This window comes from Elephas maximus, chromosome 8 (assembly GCF_024166365.1).
Source record: "Elephas maximus indicus isolate mEleMax1 chromosome 8, mEleMax1 primary haplotype, whole genome shotgun sequence".
In the NCBI taxonomy this organism is placed as follows: Eukaryota; Metazoa; Chordata; class Mammalia; order Proboscidea; family Elephantidae; genus Elephas; species Elephas maximus.
Window position 1 is genome coordinate 93555322 of NC_064826.1, and position 21155 is coordinate 93576476.

The following is a 21155-nucleotide window of genomic DNA, read 5'->3' on the forward strand; positions in this document are numbered from 1 at the left end:
CTCTTGTAGATACAATTAGAGCAAAAGGAACTGGAAGAGAAAGATCTTTGTTAGATGGGAAGATATACGAGGGTTCCATGGAAAGACATGGCATCTGAATTGGATCCTGAAGAAAAGATGGGATTTCAACAAGTAAAAATGAGAACATTCAAAAGCCCACTTACATGAAATATCTAGAAATAGGCAAGTTTATAGAGAACAAAGTTTATTAGTGCTTACCATGGGCAGGTGGGAAGGAGGTAGAAAGGAAGACTCAGTGCTTAGGGGGCACTGAGCTTCTGTTCAGGATGATGGTACAATTTGGGAATAGACAAGGATAATGGTTGGACAACATGATGAACATAATCAGTGTCACTGAACTGTACATGTGAAGGCTGTTACATACATACTTACCATAATAAAAAAAAAATACTAGAAAAAGTATGCACGAATGAAGAAGAAATCATAGAAAACACAAGCCAAATACGACAGTTAGTGAGGAGATCACCTTGACCGCAACACAGAGAGTACAGATGACAAAGCAGGAAAGTTGAGGTGGAGACAGACTGTAGTGGGTCTAAAGATCCTAGGCAAGAAGGCAGGTTTTTATTTTTATCAGCCAACAGGAAGCCAATGGAGTTTTTTGTTTTAAACAGACATGACACAATCAAAAAGGAGCTGTGGAAAAAGTAATCATACATTGGTGTGAAGAATGGAGAAGATGTAGAAATCAGAGTTAAGAGAGTAGTTAGGAGCTTACTCAACTACTCAAGAAATGGGGGTGGGGGGAGAGTAATAAGAACTGGACCAAGACTGGGGGAATGGAATCAGGATGCAAAGGTTCACAACCTATTACTCATTGCCGTCGACTCGATTCCAACTTATAGCGACCCTAGAGGACTGAGTAGAACTGCCCCATAGGGTTTCTAAGAAGTAGGTGGTAGATTCAAACTGCCAGCCTTTTGGTTAGCAGCCATAGCTCTTAACTGCTTGTTGCATTACCAGGGCACCCCCAACCTATTAGCAACCTATCTATCATGGGTGAAAAGGAAGAGCAAAAAGTTGAAGGTAAAGAAACACACACAACAGAGGAACATATAAAGTAACTAAAAAGTTTTGATCCTGGATAAGTGGGAGAATGGTAGTAATTATCAGACATAAGGAGGATGGATGAGAAAAAAAGAATGACTTGTGCCTAGAGGATCCTCTTGACTCAGAAATGACAGCTCAATGCCAAGATCATTCCAGCTACTCGTACCTAGATGTATCGCCCAAATCAGTGACCCAGCTATTTTCTATATCCCAGCACCCTCTCACCATGCGTAGTTCCTAACTCCTGCTAAACAGCCTCTCTGGGTCTAGAGCCCGGCACCAGTGCTCCCCAGACTCCTACGTATATATTAGGAAGGTGTCTGAGCAAGTAAGGGATGAGTGAGTTGATATTACTTGGTACTCTGAGCTCTGACCAAAACTATCTGCCTAGACCCTCCACTGCCCTCCTTTGTCCTCTGGCTATGTTTCACGTGAAATTACAGTACTTCTAGGCCCTTTCACATGCCATCTGCCTTGGGCATTACCCTTTGTGGACTAAGTCTCAGTGTCTGCCTGTGATCTCTGGCCTAGCCAGATCAGTATTGCTGGTCTTCCTGGTCTACCCTGACCTGCCATCACTCACAGTGAAGTTGTCCTGATTCAGCTGGCAATCTTGGAAGGTAACCTGAAGATAATCTCATGGCTGATGTACTTGTCCTTACTATTTTGAATATTTATTGGTCATCAGAAATACTGGAAAAGGTTTTTGTTAAAGAGTTTTTCTCTAAGAAGATTCTCTTGTCTCTGATGTCACCACTAATCCTTAGCTTCTACATATGACTACTACTAAATAAGTAAGTATGCAGAAATATGACCCTTGATCTATTCTGCCATCCCTTTTAACCTTCCAAACTAGTTATTTGGCTGCCATTTTAAACTGCAAAAGTAGGGAAATAGTCTACTCATTCTATGTCTAAGATGCTGAAAGGGCTTCAGAATTCACCAATAGGTCTTAATATGTCCTAGGCAAGAGAGACGGGCACTTTTCAGTAGAAGATGCTAACACTAGGATACAACAGCTTAGAAGACAACCTTACCCAAGGGTGATATCCACTCACGTTCCCACCCCCCAGGCACGACAATTCACTATTAACAGCAAAGGGCAGTTATGTTGATGACTCACTAAGTACGCTGATTCATGATGGCCAGACATGGGCAGACCTGAGTTAGAGAGTCATTTGCTGGATTAAATCAATTACTGAGCTCATCAAATATGATTACTGAGCCACATCAAAATCCAAGCAAAAGAAGGCACTAGACTCCTGGGGGAAAAATAACTTCTTGTTTTGCCTTGCAGGAGATGTCAGGCACTTTATTATCTATTTGTGCAATATCTACTTCATGGTTATTTATGGATGATCTCCTCAAATGTTTGTATCCTGGTCTGTCTTTCCCCTGATGTCCAGGAGAGTTTTGAGTCATTTATCCCTTTGAGAGTAAGCCTGAAGAATTAGCAAAGCACACATTTAGAAAGAACTGAAAACATGGAAGAAATCTCTGTTCTAGAGTCAAGAAGAAATGACTCTGGGCTATCTTATTAAACTTCCATACCCCCATATTTCAGAGCATCATGAAAAATAAGCAATACTGTAGGCTCTCTTTGTAATCTAGTGAGAGAAGAGTGCATGTTAATGCAAGTATCTCCCACCAATAGACCTAGTTGTTGCCAATGTCTTTTAATACTTATGTTGTTGTCAGGTGCCATTGAGTCCGTTCTGACTCATAGCAACCCTATATACAACAGAACGAAACACTGCCCAGTCCTGTACCATCCTTAGCCTGTTACAAGTATTACCACATTCTCTTATAATTATTTGTTCATATGTGTCTCACTGATACGCCTGTGTACCTCTTGACAGAGGGCTATTTATTACATATATTTTTATTTCCAGAGTTTACCAGTTTGTGGCAATTAAAAAGAAAAAACCAAACCAGTTGCCACCGAGTCTATTCCAACTCATGACAAACCAATAAACCCATGTGTATCACAGAAATGTGCTCTTTAGGGTTTTCAATGGCTGCTATTTTTTGGAAGTAGACCACCAGGCCTTTCTTCCAAGGTGCCTCTGGGTGGACCCAAACCTCCAACCTTTCAGTTAGCAGCCAGAGGCATTAACCGTTTGTACCACTCAAAGCGTCGTATGGCAATAGTAAATAAACTTTTAAATTAAGCGTCGTATGGCAACAGTAAATAAACTTTTAAATTGGAAGATTTTTATATCGTACTATTTGTGTGACTATCAAATATAGTGTGATTGTCAAAAAGATAATAGATGCCTTTGGCTAAAATTAACTGCTCACAGATATATCGAGACTTATAAAAGGAGTATATCAAATATAGTAATCAGAACTGAGAACTTTTACTTAAACTATGTAAGCAGAGGTAAGATTATTGATAAACAAACTAAAACCTTCATGCTAATGAGGATTTTGTTACCTGGTATGGCTTAAAACTCCAAATCCTGATCACCCTGACCAAAGTGTTCCCATAGTCCAGACACACGAAAACCCAATATTTGTACCTTGGGTTTGTGGATGTGTTTTTATTTATGCCTCTGCGTCAGAACTATGCTGACCAATCACAGCATCACCTAACACACTGAAATAAGGGGGCGTGTGTGTGTGTGTGTGTGTGTGTGTGTGTGTGTGTGTCTTCTAACATAGATTCAGCTTACAAGGGTATGTCTGACAGCAAGCTCCTTTCTTTAAGGGCAGCCCAAGAGTCTTAGATCACTGCTGCTAAGTATCTGTGATTATTTTGTACATGGTCTGGCACGCTTTCTCAGAGGTACAAACTCCTCCTCAGAGCTAGACTTGGTAACTTGAGCCTGAAGCTGCATTAAAAGCAAGCTGATGAGAATGTTATGGGGCAGCAGGTTTACTGTGTAATCTTCCTAGCTGTCAAATTACCCTTGCACCACTTCAGCAAATCTCTTGGAATAATTGGCCCTCATGAATAAGTCTTATTCACAAGGCAAAAGGACGACTCCTCTTAACCATGTTGATTCAAAGGACAATCCAATAAGGTTTTCAGTGCATAGAGAAGCTTACCTCCTACCTATTGGTGCCCTTGCTAGTCCATTAAAGAGCACTTATAACATCACTCCTTAGGCTGAAATTCTGTTCTTGGAAGAGATGAGTACATTTCCATTAACACAAAAAATGAGTCTCGGTAGAATCACCATCTGCAAAACATTCTCTTCTGCTACTAGGATCTGCCTAGTACTTTATGAAATATTGAAAGAAACTACCTCAGTTGAATTGTAGTAACAGTATGATTAGTTTGAAAGCTGATGGATTTTTTTCCTTTAATATGTCTTTTAAAGGTAAATAAATATATACCCTGTTGTCATCAAGTCAATTCCGACTCCTAGGAACCCTAGAGGACAGAGTAGAATTGCCCCCATAGTGTTTCCAAGGAGCGGCTGGTGGATTTGAACTGCCAACCTTCTCGTAAGCAGTTGAGCTCTTAACCACTGTGCCACCAGGGCTCCAAATAAATATATAAAGGGAATAAACTTAGCAACAAAATTTCAGACAAAGGTAGAGTCACACAAAGCAAAGTTATGAGCTATAACATCTTTCTAATGCAATCATGTCATTTCATTTTCCTACATGAAGTCACCAGGTTTGTTTGACTATTAACTCAAGCCAAATAACTACACTTAGAATTTAACTAACTGAGTACACATTGGTACACATTGGTATACCTGTTGCTAAATTGAAAAAGAAATCACAGTTACCCCCAGTCCAAATGAATCATTAAATAGGCAAGTATACATTCAAATAGACCAGAATTTGACTTGGAGAACCAAAATATACTTTAAAGTGTCTACCACTGGGAGTCTCTGGTTGGTGTAAATGGTTAATGTGCTTGGTTGCTAACTGAAAGGTTGGCGGTTCAAGTCTATTCACACGTGCCAAGGGTAAAGGCCTGGTAATCTACTTTCGAAAAATCAGCAATTAAAAATCCTCTGGAGTACAGTTCTCCTGTGAAACACATGGCGTCACCATTATTCAGATTCAACTCCACGGCAACTGATGGTGGTGGTGAAGATCTACCACTGAGCAAATAAATCATCCATGTACCCAGAACCTACAGCTCCCAAGAAAAGGTCTCAACCAATATTTTGAAAAAAGGTTAGAAAGTGGATTGTGGTAGATTAAAAATGGCTACAGATCCTTTAACCCTTTCCATCAAGAGGTGCAATCTATGTCCCTATCTCTTCAATCTGGGTGGGCTCTGTCATAGCTTGAACAATAAGATACAGCAGAAGTGACACTTTCTGGGTGCAGGGCATAATTAAGAGACTCAAAGCTTCCACTTCTTGTCTTACTCGCCCTTGGAAGTCAGATACCACGTAAGAAGTCCGACTACCCTGAGACTACCATGCTATAAAAAGCCCAAACTACATAGGAGACACTGTGAAAGATGAAAGCCATGTAAAGAGAGAGAGAGAGACAAAGGAACACCAAGGCGCCCAACACGTGAGTGAAAACGCCATCTTGGAAGTAGATTCGCTATCCCCAGCCACCCCAGCTAACATCAGGTGGATCAGATTCAAACCACCCAGCTGAGCCCTTCCTGAATTCCTGACCTATAAAATCTTGAGCTAAATAATATTGCTGTTTAAGCCACTAAGCTTGGGAATAGTTTGTTACTCAATGACAGATAAGTAAAACTTTGGTCAATTTCATAGGAAAATATATGTCTGATTGAAAATAGAGCTCAAACCAATCATCTATTAAATCTGTACTTTGCACAACTTCAATAAAATTGGTACAAGACTGCCTGTTTTTTATTATAATGACATAAAAAATGCTACAGCATTCAAATCCAATATGCAAAAACTATGCTTTCAAAAAATCAGGATAGTAATTTCAAACTTGACAGCTTTGAGCAGCTCTCTTGTAAAACTCCCTCTCACCTGTCTATTTATCTCTCCTTAAAATAAAATTGAGGCAACTCTGAAGTATCTCATGCCCCAGGTTAACTACATGTGAAAATGATAAATTACCTTTTATTGCTGAAGGCTATTATGCCCTCTCATCTGAGTGATTAATTTACATCCTGCTCACTGGTTCACATGCAATTACTAGCATGCACCCAATGAACCTGAACAAGACATGGCTGTTTAGCCATCTGTATAAGCTCAATTTAGAAAAGTATATCAACTTCCAGGAAGCTTTAAAGTTTTCGTTCTTTTTTTCCCCTCAATGATTCATGCACCTCTATATCGCATATCAAATTATAATACCACTACTTTGGATTACCGGCTTTATTTGTGAACTATGTGACACAGGAGTCTCTGCTGTGACATGATGCTTATTAGGACAGATAAGATTAAAGTGGTCTTTATTGGAAAATGCCATTGTTGAAACCTATTGGCAGACTTTAAATACATCAGTGATTTTTGATCAGAATGCAATGTGTCTACATCTACAATATGGATGTCAAGTACAATGAAAAGCAGCCACTTCCCTTTTAGACGGAGGTGTAGACTTTGAATATTTGACCAATAAAAGGTTTAAACAGCCCTATTTATTGGAATGTGCTTTCCAAACTCTGCTCAATAAAATGGAATAAATATTCTGGCACTTGAATTAAATATATTCCCAATGTCATTCTTTAGTGAAGCCACTGAGACTGAAGTGGCTGAAGTTAGCACATGACTTTTATTAAGAAAGGATTTTTAACCATAAGAAATAGTATTATTTTCCAGGTTTTCACTGGATCATGTCAAGCCAATCCTGACCATTCCAGAATTCATTCTGACTTTTCCTAGAAAAGAACTTGAAAAACTCACATGGCATTACTGGATATGCAAAACAGGGAACATATATATTAAGGAAAAATAACTTAGGCTTATATTTTAGTCAACTCAAGACAAATGTGTGTTCTTCAAATGATTAAACCTAAAGATACCATATGATCCAGCAATTCCACTCTTAGGTATATACCCAAGAGAAATTAAAACATATGTCCACACAAAAACTTGTATACAAATGTTTAAATCAGCGCTATTCATAATACTCAAAAAGAAGAAACAAGCCAAATGTCCATCAATGGATGAACGGATGCGCAAAATGTAGCATACCCATATAGTGGGATGTTATTCAACATAAAAAGGTATGTGATGACACATGCAACAACTTGAATAAGCTTTGAAAACATTATGCTAAGTGAAAGAAGCCAGTCACAAAAGGTCACATATTCTATGATTCCACTCACATGAAAGTCCAGAATAGAGAAATCCATAGAGAAAATAGATTAGCGGCCCAGGATGGGGGTGGGGGGGAGGTTTAATGGGAGCAGTGACAGCTAATGGGTGTACAGGCATACATGGCTTCTTTCTGAGATGATGAAAATGTTCTAATATTGACTGTGGTGATATTTTCATGTATCTTTGATATACTAAAAAAAAAAAAAAAAAACACTGAATTGTATTCTTTAAATGGGTGAATTGTATGATATGTGACTTCTCATTGTTGCTAGGTACCATTATGTCCGTTCCAACTCACAGCGACCCTATGTACCACAGAACAAAACACTGCCTGGTCCTACGCCATCCTCACAATTATTGCTATGTTGAGCCCGTTGTTACAGCCACTCTGTCAATCCATCTTGTTGAGGGTTTTCCTCTTTTTCATTGACCCTTTAGCAAGGATGATGTCTTTCTGCAGGGACTGGTCCCCCCTGATAACATGTCCAAAGTACATGAGACGAAGTCTCGCCATCCTCACTTCTAAGGAGCATTCTGACTGTACTTCTTCCAAGACAGATTTGTTCATTCTTCTGGCAGCCCATGTTATAGTCGATATTCTTCGCTAACACCATAATTCAAATGCATCCAGTTCTCATCGACCTTTCCTACTCATTGTCCAGCTTTTGCATGAATATGAGGCAAATGAAAATACCATGGCTTGGGTCAGGTGCACCTTAGACCTCAAGATGACACCTTTACTTTTTAATACTTTAAAGAGGTCTTTTGCAGTAGATATGCCCAAAGCAATACATCACTTGATATGTGACTTATATCTCAACAAAATAAAAAAGAATTTTGAAAAACAGGCACTTCTGCCTGGTGCAATCACCAATAGCAGGAACAATACCTTCGAAGAGCCCAGTCTGTAAGAAAACACTTAGTATTAATTCATTCACTCAACAACATTTACCAAGTGGTTATTGTTCCAGGCAGTGTGGCAGGTGCAAGAAACATGGAAGGCATAATACACAAGATGTTCACAGGTAGGCAGGGAGAAAGTGCAGTGTGACACAGGCCACTACAGGAGCACACAGAAAACAGACACAGCTCAAAGAGGGTTAACCATGAGATGGGAGCAGGTTCAAGGTGGGGAGAAGGAACTGCACATGCAAAGATACAGAAGAATGAGTCAGCACAATGTGTTCAAAGAACTGCAATTAGTATGATGGGCAATATTTACCCACTCCCTTATTCAGGCCCCAGAAAGTTTCCAGGGAGCGGCTGGTGGATTTGAACTGCTGACCTTTTGGTTAGCAGCCACAGCAGTTAACCACTATGCCACCATGGTTTCCCATCCTTAGGTGAGATAAATATATTCATTGTAAATCTAGCAAAGTTCTTCCTAAGAAAGCATCCACGACTGTCTGGACCTTTAGAGTCACATCTTTGGTGTAAAGCAGTAGCTAAAGTTTAGAGAAGAGAAAGGAAAGTTGGAGGACACAGGAGATGATGCTGGAGAAATTAAGAAGGTCATGGGAGGCCTTAGGTGCCATTAATTTCCAATTACATTTATGAAAACAAATAATTGCTTAAAAAACATGTATACAAGATGAACTAATGAAATGAATTCCACCATGAAGTACATGACATTTCCTAAACTCATTTCATTATTCTATTATTTGTAGAATCCACCCTCCTCCCACATCATCACAACTTGCTTGTGTGCATACACAAATACACGCACTGCTCTGACAAATCAGCAAAGAACACCTGTCAAAGAGCACTTTAATGGGGAGTTAAATTCACATAATCACTGAAAAATGGGCTCTCCATTGGAGCTGGGAGGCCATGCACTCAAAGACCCCTTAAGTCATTTCTGAACTGGAAATACAGAGGATGCATGACACAGGTCAAGGTCAATGTCAGCCTGAACCTGTCATGGCTCCTCATCCCAAAGGGCCTCCAAAGCATAGTTCACAGCCCAGCAGGGGCTTTATCTTTATAGATCCATTTTTTTTCCAAGCAATGGGTTCATGGGGATGATGACAGATAATATTTTACTTTAAATTACCCTATCCACGGTCAAATCAAAGACCAGCACTACCTTTAAAGGACATCATGTTTGGTAAAATAGAGGACCAATGAAAATGAGGGAAACCCTCAATGACATGGATTGCCACAATAGCCACAGCAATGGACCCAAACATACCAAAGATCATGAAGATGGCGCAGTATGGGGCAACGTCTCCTCCCATTATACATAAGGTGGCCACAAGTCATTGCTGACTGGAAGACAACTAACAAAAGCAGCAATCTTTATATCTGTACCTATGCTTTGAGCTCAGTGGCATGTATTTAAAGACCCCTTTGTGCTCCCCATCAACCCCAGCCCAATCCCTCTTTGGTCAAAGTTTTAGTAAAATCACTCGACAGCCCAGCAGGAATAAGCCTTTTAATCCATAGGACCCACTCTCCTGTGAAGGTAGACACCTACTGAGCCACACGAAAGGCCTGCAATCAATTTTTAATTACAGCAGCAGCCTCGACCAGAAGATAAAGCAAGCAGCTCACTGAGAAGACACCAAGAGACTGTTTATTTCAATTAATATCCACCACGGAGCCAAACTTGTGAGGTTTGGGAGACAAATGACTCAACCAACCACGGTCCAGGAAGCAACCCTGGCTCAGGAAGATGCTCTTACCTCTGGGACGTTTTCTTATATTTCCTCCTGTAGGAAAAAGAAGCATAAACACATATCAGAAAACGGTTTGTGGCAGGCAGTGGTTTTCAAAAGGATTAGTTCAGTGGGGATGAGCATGGCGTGAACACTTCAGAGAGGGTTCTCTCTGTGAAGCTTGTGTGTTTCAAAGCCCAGTGAAAAGTTTTGGATTACTGTATTACATTGTGGTCAGATTTATATAACCAGAGTCATAACAGTTAAGAATAGCATCCCAGAAGCTCAATGGCTCTGCCCCCTATGTTCTTCCCTTCTCTCTTTAAGGGCAGTTTAACATGTTGGTTGAGATCTGACTTGAAAAGCAGCAAGATCCAGGTTCAAATCTCAGCCCTTCTATTTACCAGGTTCATGGCGGGGCGAGGGGTGTGGAATTGTGTGGATTAAATGGAAGGATGCTTTTAAAGCCCTTCTTGTCTGGTACGTGTTAAAAAGTCAATACCTATTAGCTATTTGTATTGTTATTGTTGTCACTATTACGCTCATCATCTTACAAGGAAGGTTTTAAGAATGTTGCTTTTTAAACTGCGGATGTGCAATTGTGCAGCTAGACCATCTTAAGGTCAGACATATGGTCTTTAAAGCCAGAAGAAGCAGGTAGGGAGGCAATAAGAAGGGGCAGGACCTAAGGTGGTGAGAGCAACATTAGGAACTTGCTAATGGCTCAGATGTGGGCTCAGGTTCAATCTTTCAAGTCTCCTGAGAGAACACTTCCCCAGGAAGCAGAAGAGGCCTGAGTTCCAGCCCACCTCTGCTATTTACAGTCGTCATTTGGCCTTGGTCAGATTTCTTGGGTTCGGGGATTTTTAATCCATAAAATGGAGGTAACAGTACCTGCCCTGACTACCTCTTATAGGTCATAAAGGCATTTATGGGGGAAAAGACCGTATAAGTATGCTGTCTCCATACCGAAATTTCTTTTCAGCTTGGTGTCAGTTTTTGTAGACTCTGGAAACCCTCAAAGGAGCTTTACAGGCTCTTCACCAGTGGGGATAAGAGGAAAGGAAGTGCATTGAGAGGAAAGGCCATCTCCTGTGTGACCTCCAGGAAATGCAATACTGCCCAGTAGTCATTAGTTCCACACATGCATCCCCATTACAGTCACCGAACCCAGGAAATCAAGCTGTATGTTACATGTTAAAAAAAAAAAAAAAAAGGCACAGATATTTCAAATTTAAAATCACTTAGATATGTTATATCTCTGTTGTTGCTGTTGTGTGCTGTCAAGTCGATTCTGACTCATAGTGACCCCATAGGACAGAAAGGAACTGCTCCATAAGGTTTCCTAGGCTATAATCTTTACAGAAGCAGGTCACCAGATCTTTTCTCCCTCGTAGCAGCTGATGGGTTCGAACTGCCAACCTTTTGCTTAGCAGCCGAGCATTTAACTATTGTGCCACCAGGGTTCCTATTATACCTCTAATAAAGTGAAAATATATATGGCAATATTAAATGTTAAGTGAAGAAAGCAGCATGCAACACAGAACCTACAGTATATTCTTGACCGGGTATCTACCCATAAGTATTAATCTGAAAGGAAACAACCAGAATGTTAACAATGATCCCTGGGTTGTAGGTTAATGGATGACTTATTTTATTTTTATTTTATGAATCTTCCAAATTCCTTTAAAAATAAACATTGTGATTATAATCAGAAAAAACTCTTAAAATATGCACACATATATACATATACAGCCTTATCTAGATACACACAAATATAATAATATAGAATATATATACGCACATACAGGAGAGGACTACAGGCAGGCTCCCAATCACAAATGAGTTCCATTCCTAAATCTGTCTTTAAGTTGAATTTGTGTGTTAACTCGCAAGAGTTAGGTATAGTTCATACCTAACGTCAATTACTTAAATGCTTGTCTTAGTATATAGAATACATTTCTGTGCATAAAAAAATTAAAGAAACACTCCCAGATACACTAAAACATCTTTAACATAATAATACAGTAATAATAATGTTTCCATGAGCGTCACAAAATAGCACCCATTTGTTATTGCAAACCATTGCATGTACCTCAATTTTTTAATATAATAGGCTTTACGGGGGCTGGTTCATAACTGCAGGCTGTATGTAAGTTGGACATTCGTTAGGAACTGCCTGTATAAATACATATAAATATATACATGTTTGGGTAATAAATATAAGGACGAAAGTTACCTACAAGAATGGGCAGACTTGTGAGACAAACTACCTGTGTTCCAGTATTGGCTCTGGCACTTAGCTCTACAATGCTGTACTAGTTACTCAACCCCTCTGAGTTTCATTTTCTTCATCTGTAAAGTGGGAATAATCAGGGAACCACCCCTGAGACACTGCTGTAAGAAATAAATGAGATAATCCACCAGAACGTCAGCTCCCTGGGAGCAGGTTCTTTGGTTCTCCACTGCATCCCAGTGCCTGAAACAGCACCTTGCACTCTCTCCAAAAGCTGTGACAGATGTGCACTGATATCTACACTCCCCCACCTGGACCCTGTCACCACTGACAACTCACACTCTCCAAGCAAATGGTCAAGGGCAGAGTGAGCTGTAGGTATGACCCATACCCTTAGGCCTCATTAGTACTGCTGTCTAATAAACAGATCTAAGAAGCCTCTGGCAAGACCAGAAATACCCCTTTGAGAGTGTAAGAGGACCAAGGGCAGAGGGCAAAGGGCTAAATGAATGCCCCTGGTTTCTACCCAGAAGCCCAACTAATTCCATCAGCAGAGGGTGTCTTCAGAGGTCAGGAGAACACAATTTTGCTATTGGTTTCCACAGAACTCTCCTAGCATTTGCCAAGCACCAGGCAAAACCACTGCTGGGGGCGCTGAATCAAAGATGAACAAAAATAAGAACAGCTTCCATTTTCAGCACCTACTAGTAATAAGGAAACCCTGGTGACGTCGTGGTTAAGAGCTACGGCTGCTAACTAAAAGGTCGGCAGTTCAAATCCACCAGGCATTCCCTGGAAACTCTATGGGGCAGTTCTACTCTGTCCTATAGGGTGGCTCTGAGTTGGAATTGACTCGATGGTAATGGGTTTGGTTTTTTGTTTTTGTTTTGTTTTTTACTAGTAATAAGGAGCCATGGTGGCACAGTAGTTAAGAGCTCAGGCTGCTAACCAAAAGGTCAGCAGTTCAAATCCACCAGCTGTTCCTTGGAAACTCCATGAGGCAGTTCTACTTTGTCCTACAGGGTCACAATGAGACAGAACTGACTTGACGGCAATGGGTTTGGGTTTTTGGTTTTACTAGTAATAAGCACTTAACACACATGGTAAATCCTCCTAACTCTGCAAGATTCTCTCTATGAAAGAATTTCCATTTTGAAGAGGAAGTTAAGACATGTGCCTGAAGTGTAATATGATTGTAACAGCAAATACAAGGGGTGGAGCAAGGAAGCTTTGTGGAGGAGATAGTCTTGATTGATGGGTGGGATTTCAATTAAGAGGAATACCATGTAAGTATGAGGCTGGAAAGTAAGGAGGGCAAGCCTGAGGCCTCAAACCAGCCCAGCCTAGCCCAGCCCAGATGACAGGGGATATAGAGGGAGCTAGCAAGAGTTAAAGCAGAAAAGTATAAAGGACAGAGTTAACCAATAATATATATATATATATATATATATATACACACACACATATATACTTTTTTCTTTTAAAAAGATGTTACTTGGAGCAGAAGGAACCTCTTGTGGGAAGCGGGGTTATACATTTTCTCCTGTTGTCCCACAGCACCCTAAAACCTATCATACACCACACCCTACTGCACTGCATTGTCCACATCTATGACTGCGTGGAAAGACAACAGGGCTCTAGCGTGTCCACTCCAGACACCTACCACAGCCATGATTTCCAGCACGCAGAAGGAAAGTAATAAGAGAAGAATGGGGAGCCTACAACTGTTGAGCACCAACTCCTTTCCATGCCCTTTGCATAAATTAACTCACTTAGTCCTCCCAAAACCCTGGCAGGTATACCCCACTTTGTACTGGACAAAAGAGAGGCTCACAGAGATTAGCAACTTGCCTAAGGATGGAACACCTAAAAGTGACTGAGACAAAAAACAAACTCTGATGTCTTCAAAGAAAACTGAGGAATTTACACGAAGAAATCAAAGGATTCCAGTAAGAAACTTGGATACCAGACGAAAACAAACAAAACCAACAATAGAACATACTGGGTTCTTTCAATCCAAATGCAGGAAGTGAGCTGGAAAAGAAACCCAGTTTATTCTCAGCCTTTTGTTGTTAAGAACTTACAACAGAACTTATCCCTGATTCACAGCCTGGAGGATAAGGGGGGTGTTTTCAAATATTCTGTTTTGTTTTTCAAATTTACTTTAAATTCACAATTTTTTAAAACTGGAAACAATAAATCACAAATCTCAGTATGTAGTAGATTGAGCTGATGTAGAAAGCAGAGAGTAGATCAAACTGCGAATGGCTAGGAGCAGCTGGGCTCAGGGATCTGGGAAGGCTGGCAGTGTGAGAGCTTCAGGAGGCCACGATAAAGACACCACCTCAGAGAAGTTCTAGAGCGCAGTTTTCAAGCTCTGTACCCCAGAATGGGCATTACCCTTCACACATACACACACACACGCATACATACACACCTAGCTTCCTCTGTTTGTTTTTTTAAGGATAGGCATTATAGACTTAAATATATATACGTGTATTTTTTTTATGTGTATATACCTATATAATTATAAATTGGTTATTAAAAAAAAATGTTGCTGTTGAGTCGATTTTTGACCTATATAATTATAAATTGGTTATTAAAAAAAAAAAATGTTGCTGTTGAGTCGATTCCAAACCATAGTGACCCTATAGGACAGAGTAGAACTGCCCCGTGGGGTTTCTGAGGCTGTAATCTTTACGGAAGTAGACTGCCACATCCTTCTCCTGTGCTGCAGCTGGTGGGTTCGAGCTGTCATCCTTTCAGTTAGAAGCTGAGCGCTTAGCCACTGCGCCACCAGGGCTCCTTATATAAAGTTATAGATGTGTATATAAATGTACATGTGTGTGTAGAGAAAGAGAGAGAGTCAGAGTTGTCCCTGGGTGGTGCAAAGAATTACATGTTTCGCTAAGCAAAGGACTGGAAGTTTGAGTCCACTCAGAGGCACCCCTAAAGAAAGGCCTGATAATCTACTTCCAAAAAGTCAGCTATAGAAAACTTTGTGGAGCACAGTTCTATCCTGACACACACGGAGTTGCCATCCATCAGAGTCAGCTCAACAACTGGTGCCAAATGCTTAAGAGCACTTGCCTGAGCTCAAATCCTTTCACCTTTCGTAACCTGGGTGACCTTTAGCAATTTACATCCCTTCCCCAACCGCCAGTCTCCTCATCAGTAAAATGTGCGTAATAATACCTGCCTCACAGGGCTCTGAGAGGATTGAGAGTGATAAGGAATATAAAGCATTTAGCACAGTGCTAGGTATTCAGCAAACGTTCAAGAAAGTCAGCTACCGTATTGATACCAGTATCTGTCGTCGTTGAGCTGATTCTGACTCATGGCGACCCCATGTGTTACAGAGCAGAACTGCTCCATAGGATTTTCTTGGCTGTAATCTTTACGAAGCAGTTCGCCAGGCCTTTCTTCCATGGCACCACTGGGTGGGTTCAAACCACCAACCTTTAGGCTAGTACTCAAGTGCAAGCCATTTGTGACACTTAGGAGCCTACTGATAGCGATAAAAAAAAAAAAAAAAAGCGATAGTATTACGTAAATAATAATGGTAGTATTATTGAAAAGGGTTCCAAAATTTGTATGAAAAAAAAGTATTTCACTGATTAAAAATATAAAGAAAAAAAGGTTGAAAATTGCTCTTCTAGGGTGAAAAACTGAATACATTCAAGTCTCGGGAACAGCTGAACCACAGAGAAAGCAGGTGTTAACCTCAGTCCTGCTAAGAGGAGGACCTGCTGAAACCCTGCTCGGCTTTCCTCGGCGCCCAAGAGAGGGACACGGCAGCCTGTGTAGCCTGCCACTCACTCAGCAACAGTCCCAGCTAACCTAGCACACACTTCCCTCTGATGTGAAAGCTGGGCCACTGCTCAGAAGGCAGGAGACAAAGAAAGTAAACCGGTTATTTCTGAACTGGGTACTATAATAATTCTCAGGTATATCTATCTTTTCACAAAAACACTTTTTATCAATAACTCTCTGAACACTGAAGCCGAGTGAGTTGCTTACAGAGCATCCCCAAGCACCCTCAGGAAGTTCTAACTCGATGCAAAGATATTATGGGCTGTAGCTAGAGTTACTGATTGGCCCATACTCCCTCACCTCTTAAGCAAATTAAAAGACTGCTGGCCTTCACTGAAAATCTATGTCTATTTAAGTCCAGAATGTTTTGGTGGAAGTGAGGATTACCCAAGAAGTGTCAAATGGTGTGTGTGTCTGTGTCTGCGTCTGTGTCTGCGTCTGTGTCTGCGTGTGTGTGTGTGTGTGTGTGTGTGTGCAGAGTAGAGGAAGTGATGAGCCAGAAAACCTTCCCTGGAAGGCTTCTATCCATTTTCATCCAGGCTGATCACATTCTGACTAGTGGATACTGAGACAAGAGCATCATTAAAGGGCAAAGAGCACTGACCCCCCAATATTCGAAAAGGTTTCCCAAAGCTCTCTGTGGCTACGGCATCTCGCACAGTCTTCTCAACACTGAGCTCTGCATTTTACCTCTCCTGGACCCAATCACAGCGAACCCATGTGTTGCAGATTAGAACTGCACCACAAGATTTTCTTGGCTGTAACCTTCATGGAAGCAGATCGCCAGGCCTTTCTTCCATGGCACTTCTGAATGAGTTCAAATCACCAACCTTTAGGTTAGCAGTCGAACACAAACCATTTGCACCACGCAGGCAGATGGCAATGGGTTTGGTATTTGGTTTGTCCCCAGTCGGGGAGAAAAAGGGTGAAAATTAGCAAAATAAAGGGTAATTCTATTTGACTCCATGGCAGTGGGTTTGGTTTTTAGTCTGTTCATAGCAGGCCTGGATCTGCCTCGGGGTAGAGTAGAAAGGTACAGGGAATATCAAGAAACAACAGTGAGGTGGGCACCAGAATGCTTTTAAGATGCTTTATTTGCTTTTTAATCAATCGTTAGGAGTTCCCAAAGAACCAGGCACACTTGCATTCAAATGTACACATCATATACTCCAAAGTCAGATGACGTGGGGGTCATTTTTGATAGCCTGGAAGTGAGGGCCAATTAAACATTGATGTTAAATTATGAAACGCCTGGCAATCTTTCTTTTTTTAAAGTGATTTTCTTTGAGTAAAAGCCATATGGGTGCTGCAATAATGAGGTTATAAATAGGCTTAATATTCTAATGAGCTGGCTTTGAAAAACCAAAACTGGTGCTTGGTTTCTAAACTGACAGCAAGGTCCCTCCCAGTTGGGCACTGGGAGGTTTTCTGGGAAGTTCAACATTCAGGAATGCATCTGCACAACGAGAATTCCAAGTCTGCCTTCAATGCTCTCCCAGGTTTCTGGGTAAAGATGACTCACACTGCTCCAGACTCCATCACATCCTGTCCCTGTCCTTCCTGACAGAAACCAGTGCTGCTGCCCATCCACAGTCAGGCAGCTTTGGGAATGTCCGTTCTCAGCCTCCAGTTCCCTCAAGGGAGAGATTGGAGGACAGACCCCAAAGTGCAGGGCAAGACTCACACAGTTAACTGCATGTTCTTACCAGCTCAGGTCACGTGTGGCTCACTTGTGGGAAAGTGGGCTGAGATAAAATGCCACAAAGAACCGTGAAATGGGCGAGGATGGGAGCAATCATCTGATCCTCTGGTTTTGCTTTTCATTGGCAGATGGGGTGCAGACTGAACAGAACTGGATATCTCTAGAAACATCCACTGACTGTCTCAAAGCATGAGTAGGAACATATATTTTGCTGAGGATGGCAGGTCCTGGTGCATTTCTTCTCAGTCCTGCCAGTGATTTCATTTCTATGATGCATACAGTAAAGCCTAGATTTGCAAAGCTAGGCACTTTGGTTGCTAGCGGGCCTTTCCCATAGTTTGAACAAGTAAATGCCAACGAGAAAATATATACAAACTTGAGCTCTCCTGGCACTTTCTGTCAGACTCTTTGGGGGCATGGAGGGAGACAGTAGAGAGAGAGAAAATCTCTCCTCTTGCTACCTTGAACTTGCTTTCTTAACTGACAAGCTACAAAATGAAATTCCGTATTAGCCAAAAGATCCAAGAAGGCAAGGCAAAAAATAATGAAATAGCATAAATTCACTTTCACCAGGAATAATCCAATAATTAAGAAAGAGTTCAGCAGTCCCTGCATGGTGCAAACAGTTAAGCGCTCAACTACTAACTTAAAGGTTGGAAGTTCAAGTCCACCCAGAGGTACCTCAAAAGAAAGGCCTGGCAGTGTGCTTCTGAAAGGTCACAGCCAAGAAAATCCTATGGAGCACGGTTCTACTCTGCACACGTGGAGTCACCATAAGTCAGAATCGACCTGGAGGCAACTGTTGTTTGTTTGTTGTTTGTTTCTGTTTAATTTTCCAGGGCTACTTCTGTCCTACAGGCTCATGCCCTTTCATTTAGCATTATAGAGGAGGCAGAGCTTCTTCAGAGATAGGCTTCTCCCAAGGGTACAAAACTCCAAGTTTAGTCAAAAGTGATGAATGAGATCAAATTCTAATGAACGGACCTTTTGAGGGTGGAGTCTGTAGGTGGGCATGATGTACGAGAAGAATGGGAGAATTCTAATCTGAAACAGAGCTGTAAATAAGACAATTCATTTTTAATCCACTCCTGGAAACAAGTGTGTTTGCAAGCATTATCTCACTGTGACCGGGAAGTGGAACGAGGAGAAAATTTTGAGGAGAAGGTAACCTAACCCAAATCAAACAACCCCACAGGAAACCCTACCTGAAGCTGCCTCAATTCACACAGCAAATACACTCGCGCTGTCCTGGCTCCTCTTGGTTCTTCTCCCTCCCCAGCCCTTGTCATCTGCCTGCAGACAGCTGGCCAGACTCAGGAATCCAAATCTGCTATTCAGGCCTGCTTCTCTCCTGGGTCTCAGCTCAAATTTCAGCATTTGGATTACCATCTAATGGGCTCCAGGCCCCAAAGAAAGCTGAAATGGTCTCTTGGAAAGCAAGGTTTTTTGAGTAGACCAAGAGCTGACTATTTCCCTCTAGCTAAAAGTTCAGTGTTTAAAGGTGGACAGTGAGATCACCAGTGGAACCAACAAAAAAATAGGCAAAGGTTTTGAGAGAAAGAAAACAGAAAGTGAATGTCACGCTCATAGAAGTTCAAGGAGTATGTCTTTTGCATGAATGATTTATTCCTCTATTCACATATTTACAATCACTTGCTGTGTTATAAGTACAGTAAAACCCTGTGGGCAGGAATGAAAGAGATTTTTGTGACCTCCTTCCTGGGAGCCTGGCTCCTATTTAAATAAATACCAATGAGAAAGGTTGGAAACAAAAATATTTCTGAATATCTGTGACAGTACTGCCAGAATGGAGATCAATCCAAAGGATTAAGACAAAAATCTCACTCTTCACAGAAATATCCTTGTAATTAGAGGAGGGGTGGACTTTTTAATTCAATTAAGAGATTTGTTTCAATTCTTTGCTTTGTTTTTCCCACAGAGATTCTGCAAGAACAGAAGCTGTATCTTCTGAGGAGTTGAACTGAAGCACCCAGTCTAATTTTTCTTAGCTTTTCCCTTTCATCCCCAAAAGTATTCCCTGCACTCTCTCGTCTCTTAAACTCCTCTTCCAAGTCTATCAAAATCTACGCCTAACAGAGAGCTACAGCTATGTTAACATACTCAGATGTTAACCTAAAGGTGGTTCGAGTCCACCCAGAGGCTCTTTGGAAGAAAGCCCTGGCAATCTACTTCCAAAAAATCAGTCCCTGAAAACCTTACGGAGCACAGTTCTACTCTGACACACATGGGGTCACCATGAGTGAGAACTGACTCAATGGCAACAGCTTTTATTGGTCATTTACAATTCCAGATGAATCTAAGCCAATGTAATATTAAATTTGAAATATTCAATTATTCAGTAAGTATTATATTGAAATATTAAATTGATACAGGTCCTTCCTATTTCTTCTACACGCGTACCTCAAAATAGCATCATTTGAGTGAACCCTTGCTCTGGACACAGACTCAGTAAATTTCAATAGTTTAAATACGGCAAAAATGAGGCCAATGTCCAAAATGCTGAAAAGACAATTAGCAGATGCATTCCTTAGGACCTGTTTGAGCTCTTCTATCAACCGAAATCAGTTGAGCATTCCATCAAATTCTCCTTAGCTACAGGTACCTCCACTAAGACTATGCCAGGTCTCCCAGAAATTGGTGCTTTGAGCAAGCCTTTCATATTTTTAACAATGACCAATTTCCGTCAGTGGTTTTATAGACAGGAGGGTAGTTCTCTGCAACATTTATGGTAATTAATCCTTAGGCTTCATAAATAAGCTACAATAGAACCCTAATTTACAAAAGTGTTTACAGCTCCTGGTAGCTAGCAGACAGGGTTTCCAAGTCACAACCAACTGGAATAGTATACTGAATATAATATAGTTTGGAGGCCTTAATTTAAAGGTATTGTGCAACCCCTCAGAGTCATCCTTAGACAATAGTCAGAGGGATAGAGACGAAAAAGGGGTGGGATACTAGTCTGAATTTGGGCTAATCCTAAAACACACCTGGAAGTAGCTTTCAAAGATAAATCTCGTGCTACCGTATTTACTTGGTGTATGTATCATAAAACATAGAGTATAGGAAGAGTCCTGGTTAATTAAGCATTTTAGTTGTTTGACATCTGGATAAACAACAGTTTAATTGTCTTTGGATGTCCAGTAGTGACTCTCAGCCAAAATTCTCAATGCATGCTCACGGTGACCGTCTAAATTTTCAATCTTCTGGTGACCTTAAGGAAAAGGAAAGCAGTAGTTCAAAACAATATTGGGTTCCTGCACTAGACCCTTGGAGGAGGGTGTGAAAGGAAGGAGGATGGACCATTTGGGGAAGGGCTTGAAAAGCAGGAAAAGGTCATTAATGAGACAGAGATACAGATATAATTTTCGTCTTCTTACTTTGATGGAGTATCTCCAATTCAGATCTTTCTTTTAAACTCCAAGCCCACTTAT

The 21155-nt window shown here is 41.0% G+C and overlaps 1 protein-coding gene across 2 annotated transcripts in view; it reads right to left on the minus strand.

Moving 5' to 3' along the window:
* The window catches only part of PDE1C (phosphodiesterase 1C), a 626169-nt gene that overhangs the window by 338217 nt on the left and 266797 nt on the right, over window positions 1-21155 (minus strand). Inside the window, exon 2 of one of the 2 annotated variants that reach the window (XM_049894060.1) lies at window positions 9980-10006. The exons of the other annotated variant lie outside the window; for it this stretch is intronic. Within the exon in view, the coding sequence (XP_049750017.1) occupies window positions 9980-10006 (27 nt within the window). The remainder of the gene's footprint in view (window positions 1-9979; window positions 10007-21155) is intronic. 2 annotated transcript variants of the gene reach the window in all.